Source organism: Solenopsis invicta, chromosome 3 (assembly GCF_016802725.1).
Source record: "Solenopsis invicta isolate M01_SB chromosome 3, UNIL_Sinv_3.0, whole genome shotgun sequence".
NCBI classification, from domain to species: domain Eukaryota; kingdom Metazoa; phylum Arthropoda; class Insecta; order Hymenoptera; family Formicidae; genus Solenopsis; species Solenopsis invicta.
Window position 1 is genome coordinate 24,536,796 of NC_052666.1, and position 10,042 is coordinate 24,546,837.

A 10,042-nucleotide genomic window follows, 5' to 3' on the forward strand; every position below is an offset into this window, starting at 1 on the left:
ATGTATCTATAAAAATTTTTTTACCTGGTTGATTCTAGGACATGTAGTGGAGACAAATATATTTTACAGTTTAATTTGGCATTTTATTTTGAATTGATGTAAATTGCTCAACATGACGTTTATGTAGAAATCAATTGCAATTATTAAAATCTGCTCTGGTTCATGCCGACATTAAAACTGCACAGTGAGAATGGAGAACTAAACAAAAAACGTTGAGCAAACTTTTTTTTATCCGTATACAGATTTAATGGTGCGACATATTTAGTGGTCATGCTGAGAAAATTTTTTAATTACGATAAAACGCAAATTGCGATGCTGCAGTTTAGGTTTTTTCGTATTTCAAAAATTGCTAATTGTGAGAAACAGTCGTAACGCGTTAATGTCGGAACTATTAATGATCCCGCATGATTTACAGAGCGGATTAATAATTGTAATTATGCGGCAGAGAGATTCATTACGTAAAATCCGTATTAAAACATCCTTTCGTGGCTTATCGGCTTTTCCATGGTAGCAGAAGATAAAAGTGTGGCGAGGAGAACGAAGAGAGGGTTGTATCATATAGAGCGGATATTTCAGACAGACAGTGTAGAAAAGAATGATAGTAATTGTTTGTGTGACAGTTTTGTCTTTTTAGTTATAGCACAATATTTATTTACTAGCTTAATTTATAAAGACTCTGATGTTCAGTGATTATGAATCGTTTACGTTCTTTGGCCATTCCCTTGCGTTTCACATCTGTTCATCCCATCAAAATTGTGCTGATTTAAAAGCTAAGAGTGCAATGATAAGTCAAGATCCAAAATGTTAATGATCGGAAACGGGAGCAAGATATACGATTCGCTCGCATTTTGTTCTTGCTCATACCGCGAAGAATGAGCGCGGCGGGTGAAAGTGGCGTCAACAAAGTAAGAAAACTCGTCTTTTTTTTCATTCTTTTACGTTGTCATCCTCCGGAAGAGAAAAGTCCTCTCAGCGACTAATAGGAAAAACGTGATCGCCTGCTTGGCAGCAGCGAAGAAAAACGAGCGATGAGAGGAAGTATCAGCGCAATAAATCGAACCCACGTTTGCAGTCGCATCTCAATGCCTCATCTTGTTCTTCACGTTTCGCATGTACTTCTCACTCTACGTAGAATCGAAATGACGTCACGCGTCGGCAAATTAAGGACACTGTGGCTGTTGCTCACCCTTGTTGTTCTTCTCGATGGCTCACCGGCGATGAAAAAAGTCAGCAAGACTCCAGCTGGTTTTCGATATTCTCAGGATTTAAACGCGGAGGCTACTGGCCATGGAGGTACATTATTACAACCTGTTTGTAAGAACGTGAAGCGATAAGAATAATAAAAATAACTAAATTAAATGAGATTATTTAATATGAAGAATTTATGAAACAAATATTGCTAAATTTTAGCTGCAATGATTGTGCACATATTTTTGAATTATGGATATATTTTTGAATTATTAAATTAATAAAGTTATTTTTAATTAGATTGCTGTACGTTTGTTAATATCATATTAATATCAATATTGGTTTATAATATTGAATTTTGCAATAATTAAGTAAGATAATAAAAAATGAGCGTCTGACAAAATGAGACCACATTACATGTGTCATCTTCGATCTTTCTCTCCTCTCTCTTTCGTCTCAAGGATTGAAATATAATGTATCTAATAACATTATATACTCTATTTTCAAGTATAAGCGAATGACTTTGAATTGCGCGAGAAAGGCTCAATGAAGACATCGTTTCTTGGAATACATAATTTTCTCTTTGACGTGCGAATTGAGAGACTCGTTAAACGAAAGAGGGTGAGAAAGAGAGCAGTCTCTCACCGGTGATAAAGCCCCGGTAGCTTTATTTACATTTTATTCTAACAGGCGGTGACAGACACCACGAAGAGGGAGCCGGCTCGAAACACAACGAGGACCACCACGACACGCACGGCCATAAGGGCGATAAGGTATGTAACAGCTTTGTCCTTCGACTGTGCTATCGACGTTCAGGCCGTTGTCATCCACGTCGTCGTCGGCGACTACTTCCTTCTTTTATCGCTTGTAATATAAGCGTCAACGGTGCGCTCTTGCTCCCCTCGTTCGCTGCGGGAATATATATTACGTAGGTTTTTCTTTTTTTTATACGAATATTGCACCCTAAGAACGAGACAGGCTTTGACCTAAAGAAGCGTTTGGACGCGTGACTATAAAATATTTTATTTACCCCTTTGTGAGTCTTGGTATTATTTTATATTTCTGTGCGAATTTCACCGTTGCAAAGCAGCAATGGAAGAGTTTTATTTTTTTACATCAAAATTAGTATTCTATACTGAGAAAAAAGGTGATTAACTTAACTAGATTTTTTAACTTGTTTACATTTTTTTACTTATTTAGGATTTAATTTAAATACGTAAAATACTTCAACTTCAGTTTAAATATTTATATTTTTAACTTAAATACATAAATATTCTAAACTGAAGAAATCTAATCAAGTTGAAAATTTTAGTCAAGTTAACAATTTTCTTCTCAGTGTAATAATGTCGTGTAATAATAAACGCATTGTGAATATTTTAAAAATAATGAAAACTTTTTATATTTTGCACGTTATTCTTATTTTTACATATTTTTAAATTATACGTGTGTGTACGCGTACGTGTCTTCTTTTACTTTCTCTAAAATGCCGCAAATGCCAAATTTTTGCCGCACACTTAGAGACCTTTTACAGTAATATGCTGCGACGCATCGATTAAAGAACCTTAATATAATAAATGTAAATATAAACACAAGAAGTTATATGGAGCAGTGTATAGGGGCGTATTAAAATTAAGAGTAATTTGCATAAAATTCTGTAATATAATTTAATTGTTACACCGTGGGAATCTGATTCCAATATCTTTTTAACTTTTTAATAACGTGTATCTTGATTGAAAAAGGGTTACAAGGCTTTCCATGAGTCTGAGAAAAGCGATAAAGGACATCACGATAAAGCGAAGCACAAACAAGAGTATAAGGAGGAAGATGGTGAAGAGAAGAAGAATCACGAAGAAGCTGGGCATTATGGCGAGGAGCATCACGGTGAGGAGGGTAAGAAGCACGCAAAGTTTGGTGAAGAGGGCAAGCACCAAAAAGGATATAGTACGAAGGGAGAGCACAGTGTATTCAAAAAGGTACGAATCGTGTAATGCGCATCGTCTTGTTGCTCAACGATTACGTGTCGCATGCTCGAAATTAATTTGTTTTGTTAATCACCCTTGTATAAGAATACATGTATCAAAAACTATTGTCTGTAGGTAATCGATCTGTAGGCAAAAATTTTTGTGCGTAATGCTGCTTGTGCGCAATATTGTCGTGTGTGCAAACATGCATTCGTCCTTTAAGTTTTTACTTGTGCGCAAATGATTTGTAGACAAATGGGATGTTGGTAAACAAATTGTATAAGACAATTGGGAACCTTCCATTCTAATAAATATTTGTGCAAAAATTCAGGATTTATTTGTTTAAAAGTTATTTGCTTAAAATTGTAGCAAAATAGGATCATGTCAGTTGAGTCAGATTTTTCATTATTTGCCTTTTTGCAACTTAATTAAAAGAATAAGATTCAACATGTTAAAATTTTTTTGTTATTAATAAAGTAAACAAGAATAAATCTAAAAATAAGTTTTTAAATTTTGATAATTTTAGATTATAGAGCTAAAACATTTTTAATTTAGAAAACTCAATTGTGATTTCTTCGCAATATTAAAAATACAATAATATAAATATTTATATGTACACAAAAGCTTGCCAAGATTATAAGATCAAGCATACAAGGCTTCTGTTATTCAATGTAACTGTATTTCTATGATGATATCTTGCTTATATTTAATATTACACTTTAATATAATACTTTAGGATAAACTTCCGAAAACGGTTAATCTCCGATTTCGATTAAACTTTGTGATAACGCAATAATATAAATTTATTCATTTAAGGTTAAAATAAAACCTCTTAAAGGGATTTTTGGCGTCTCTTGTGAGAGATAAAGCCATTTTTTAACCTGAAGATTAACCGTTTTCGGAAATCTACCTTTAATTTTTATTCCATTAAAATGTTCATTAGATATAAATTTTATAAGATGTACTTTTTTGTAGAATAAAAAATATGTTGTAACTACTAATAAACATTTTAAATCTTCTGTTCTGTTCAAATTCTCAATACAATTTTATCTTGGATCAATATCTAAAATATCTAAAAAATTCTAAATAATAAAAATAAAAAAAGTTTCTACTAAAAATAGATCTTATGTTAATAAAGTTATTAAATTGAGTTAGTAAATTGTTTTCAGGATGAGTATGAGAAGAAACAGGATTTTTATGACGAATATCACGAGGATGGAGGAAGTGAAAAACACGGTGGTTGGCATGAGGAACACGAAGGCAAGAAGGGTGGTCATGAAAAGAAAGGCTCTCTACATGCGGGACACCACGAGGTTGTTATTTATTAAAATTATTATAATTATTTTCTTTGTCACTGAAAGACTTACATGCACAATTGCGCGTTAATTCGGCCGTTGAAACATCGATATCGTCTTTATTTCAGGGTCATCATGGTGCGGAAAAGAAGCACGAGGGAGGTCACCATCATCACGAAAAGAAAGGTCATAAATCGGCAGAAGGGCACGATAGTCATCACGACCATAATGAGAAACACGGCCATAAAGGCGGACATGCATCAGGACACAAATGGTCGAAATCAAATCATCATTGACAAGGCACAACAAAACTTACTTTTATATAATCGAAAGCGTTTTACTTACGTTTATTTTGTCGAGAATTTTACGGATAGAATAAAGCTGCATGTTTGGAGCGACATCGAATGGTGTGAATCATATACGTTGAGCTTATTAAAAAAAACTTGTGATGACAACAATAATTTTATTCTTCGTCGAGTACAGTGGCATACAAACTTGCCGCAAGATTTTCACAATTACGTAGTGCATAAGTTTTATTGATATATGTATAATAAATAGATTTAAATATGATATAAGAATAATAATATAATAAGTTATAGTTATCCACCTAGAACGCAAGAGGTTTGTTCGCGTCGCATGCTCCAACTCCTACTCACTCTAACATGCTCCAATACGTTCGAATCAATTTTGTGATTTGTGATGAAAGCGATCCAATTGATCCAAGTGCTCTCTTGTCTACATTGGAGCATGCGATGCGAACAAATCTTATAATTTCTCGAACAAATGTTGAACGTCATGCTGCCACTACTTTTATCGCTGGCGATCGCGGGAAAAGTGAAAATCTTAATATAGCATAAAACAGGTCGCGCTTCAGTGCACGTTACACTGTGCGAGTTTTAATGCTAATGTATGGTATCGAGATAACTTTCCGAATCTTTGTCTTCTTTAACGATTAAAAGTTAAAATTTTTATTTTATTTAATAGGATTTTAAAATTACAATAACGTTACGTTATTTTATTTTTAAATGCTATCATACAATCTTCCAAAGTTTTCACGTTTAAATTCAAGACAACCTGTATGATGGTGTTTATTAACGCTCAAGTAAAACTAGATTGCTTGTTGTCAAAGGAGAACCTCCAATTATAATTTAATAATTCTGCAAAATCCAACTTCAAACGTTTCAAAACCTTTCAGTTGAAGTAGGTGGATGTTCAAATAAGAGTAATTATCAAGCTAATTATAAAGTTAAATTGAGATTAAAATTAATTTATATTGATAGAGTCGGATATAAATAAACATGGTAAATGTTTAATACTCGTTTAATTCAGATGATACAGAGACGACAAAATTTTTGACGTATATATCAATTAATTTTGTAGATATTGATATAACGTCATTCCGATCTGTTATTTCTCACTGAGCTCTTATTATAGAATACAGAGTAAGTCTAAAATTATGAATACCATCTAATTTTTATTATAAAATATTTAATGTAATTTAATAACTTGTATGTAATGTAATTTAATAATTTGTATGTGTATCTTACACTGATAAAAGAATTATATTTCTTTACCAGCATGCTTTGTAATCAATTATAAGGTGAGAATGTATAATTTATAAAAAACTTTGCGTAAGCGCGCGCGCGCGCGCGCTGGGACTTACGTGTGTGGTTGAATTAAAACATATAAAAAATCTTGATATTGATATTGATATATTAATGCCAAACATATAACAAAGCATTTATATTCTGTGTATACGTTATAATATAATATGTTACTAATCAAATATAATTTTTACTTATTTATATTTATACTTATTAAAAAAATGAGTATAATTTTATTAGTAAAATTTTTGTCAGAAATAAAAAGTGGGGAAGTAATGTGTGTTTGGATTCGTACATGTACGATTTTTCGTCAATAATTAAGTATACAGTAACTTTATTACTTTTGTTAGTGATTTTTTTAGATATATATGCAACAATAATATTGAATAACGTCTTCGATAAAAAATATGATAAAGTTCCGTAAATTGCAATTTAAATAATAGTTTAAGAGAAGAAATGACGCATGTTATATTCTTCATTCTTCCAAGGGAATCAACAAAGCTACTTTTGAATTATTCAAACTCTGGCATGAAAGAAATATTACGGAAATGTAAAATTGATTTTTTATGTTCATTTTTCTTTATAGTTATACCTTTCTTCTCTCTTGTGCAGTGCAATACTTTTTTATTAAAATACAGGATCATTAATAACTGTTATAACACATTTTTACTTTTTTTTAATTGTAGACATTTTCCTAAAATAAAATAGACGTATTGTAACTTTTTGATGATTTGTATTTGCCACTTTTTATTTCTTGTTTTTATTCACATTATCACGAGTCTTGTGTCTTATATTTAATAAACAATACTTATTAAAATAATCATGAAATTGTCAATAATGTTGACAGATGTTCCATGTTTTTCTTTTTTTAATAATGCTTTAAGTTTGGGAAAGTAACGTCAGACGTGACAGATCCACGCATTTAGGCCAAAAAGACATATTCGAGTGAAAAATTAAGTTTTTGTTTGTTCTTGATCTTATATAAAATATTGTTTGTGCTATCTATTTGATGAAGTAATACCGTTACGAATCAAATCAAATTTTTTACATAAACCAGTAAAATTCCAATAAATGTTCGTATTAATTTCGTCCGAATATACTTACTCGTTTAAAAGTTATTTACTCAAAACAGTACCAAAATAAAGTAATTTTAGGTTTTAGCTGCATAAGTCTAACGATCAAAATTTTTTCTTATTAATTAGATAAAAAGGAATTAATCTAAGAAGCTTATAGTTTTTAAATTTTAAATTATCGGTTACTTTTAGCTGGTATAGCCAAAACATCCTTAATTTAGAAAATTGCAACGTATTGATTGCAGTTTTTTCGTAAGATTAAAAATACAATAGTATGCATACTTATATGGATATTAAAGCTTTCCGAGATTATAAGATCAAGCAAACAAGGCTTCTGTTATTTTATGTAATTGAATTTTATATATAATATATAGTTATCTACTTAAAACACGAGAGAGTATAACTTCTCGAACAAATCTCAAATGTCATGCTGTCACTTCTTTTATCGACTTCGATTGCGGGAAAAGTGAAAATCTTAGCGTAAAACCGTTCGCGCTTCAGTGCACATTGCAATGTACGACTTAATGCTGATGTATGGAATTGAGGCAACCTTGAGAGTCTTCATCTTGTTTAACGATTGAAAGCTAAAACTCTCATTTTATTTATCACACTTTTATAATTTCAATAACGTGATTTTATTTAAAATGCCATTATATCAGCTGCCGAAGTTTTGGCATTTAAATTCAAGACACTCTGGTATAACGGTATTTATTAACGCTCAAAATATTTCGTTAAAAAATACCATTATATCAGGTATTGCCAATTTAAATGCCAAAACTTCAGCTGATGTGATGGCAAAATAAATTACTCGTTTTCGAAGACCCTCCAATTATTTTAATGGGTTAATAATCTCGTGCAAAATCCAATTTCGCGCTTCGAAACTCCTCGGTTGAAGCAGATGGATATTCAAATAAGAGTAATTAACCTCAGGCTGATTATGTAATCACAAGTGAAGTGATTAACAACAGAGGTTAACCACCGATTTTGCCGCATTAGGTTTAACAATTTAGGGAATACACAATGATAATGATGGCTTAATATAAAAGTCTTTATAATAAAATATAAATAAACAATATTTTTAAAATTTTAAAATTTCATAAAAAACATAATAAGTATTGAGCGCGTAATATGTCGGTGTTAAAAAATTTAAATTATTATGAAGACATATTCTTGCATTGAAATCGTTTTCGTTTTTGCATTATTTCTGAATATTTCTTCTATATATCTGCTTCGTATTGCTTCGTATCATCTTTCTGTTATCTAGTATTGTTGTAATTAATGTATGTATGAGCGATATATTGACACAATAATTCGGAACGCGCAGTATGTAATCCCGCTATAATGTAGGCATATTACTGAGAGGATTGATCAAAACGTAATTGTACCCGGTGGTCCTATTTTCTGCTGAATTTAGCCGAGTATCAAACTTACTCTGGCAATTGATTACTGTGTGTACAGTCGATCTGGCGATATCGCACGCAGTGATTGGTTTGATGCTTATCCTTAATGCTTACGCAAATTTATCTAGATGTAGCTCAGCAATTATTCCTTAAAGTTGACCGAATCCACGATCAGTCGACGCCAACGAAGGTATAATATTTACAAAAATAATAAGTTGGATTAGATGATAATCTTTAAAAAAACTTAATTATTTTGTTATGTTATTCTAACTTATATTTTCTTAGTATTTCAAAAAAATAGTTTCAATTTGTTGAATTTGTTCAAAAATTGAGAAAATTTTCTAAAAAAAAATTATATAATTTATATAGAAATTCTGAAAAATTTTACATATAAAAAATATTTCAAAAAAAAATTTTTACCATAATTAAAACTGTAAAATCCCTAATTCTAATTGTTGGGTATTTGCGTATGCTTGCAGATGAAGAGTTAAAATGAAACGAAGGTACATGCACTACTTTGTACAAAGAAAGAGGAAAGAAAATGACTTCAGAAATGCTACAGCTAGAAAGAACAAACCTATTCCATTTGCAATATTTTCTATTATTGTGTTGCCAAGGGATTTTCAGAGAATCTTCCATTTGTTCCAAAACCAAGAAGGTAAGGAAGCGTTTCATATGGCGCGGCGTTTCCGCCTTTCCGAGTCCTGCGCATCTGATTTTTACGATGTCGCGTTGAATTTCACACTGAAATAAGAAAGACCTTTGCGTATAACGAGATCATTAAGCATCTGTCGTAAATACCGCCGATGGATCCGCGAAGATTGCGCCGCTAGATTGTTAAAGATGACTGTTCGTCGCAGCGGCACAGGATCCATGGTCAGAAATCTGTCAGAATCGCTTCACGCTTAACGTAGGTCCATGAATTTTGTTTTCGAGGCGGCAAGCCAGCCGAGGAAATAACTTCCGTGTCCATTGATTCGTGTGATTCTATATGGCGTATATAGATATCTCGATTCTTGCGGATTATCTTTCATACACTCTTCGGCCAATTCAGAAACTGATATTTTATCAGAATGTTGTCATTTCTCACGAGTTTTCAATTTTTAACATAAAATTGAAAAAAATATGATAACTGTTGTTTTATTCGTTCATTTGATCCAAAACACATTTTACTTTCTTCTTAATATTTTATTTAAAAACTCTTTTTTTTGTATTTTACTAATGTCTGTTAATGTAAGATCTTTCTTCTGTAAAAGATTTTTTAGAGTTTCTTAGAGCTTTTTGATTGGATTGATCTAAACAATATGAAAATAAAGGTAATTTAAACAAAACTGCAGAGTTAATAATTTATTGCTATTTATGAAGCTTGTTAAAATATACTTGAAATTAAATTAGAAATATAGTTTCTATTTGATTGCAATCTTTTTTCTTGTTTCTCTTACTTTCTTAGCTCTTATTTTTAAACTCTTAATTAACTTTAAAAAATATTGGCTGCACGTTATTTTCTTTAAAAAAGATCAA

General features: G+C 31.4%; 1 protein-coding gene across 1 annotated transcript; it reads left to right on the top strand.

Annotated features, from left to right (window-relative positions):
- Positions 1-381: 381 nt before the first annotated feature.
- LOC105197203 (histidine-rich glycoprotein) lies at positions 382-4,860 on the top strand. The gene is made up of 5 exons (XM_011163474.3): positions 382-1,293; positions 1,879-1,961; positions 2,928-3,161; positions 4,319-4,462; positions 4,573-4,860. Exons 1-5 carry the CDS (start codon positions 1,029-1,031, stop codon positions 4,738-4,740), a joined length of 894 nt encoding a protein of 297 aa, XP_011161776.2. The 5' UTR covers positions 382-1,028; the 3' UTR covers positions 4,741-4,860.
- Positions 4,861-10,042: the final 5,182 nt, after the last annotated feature.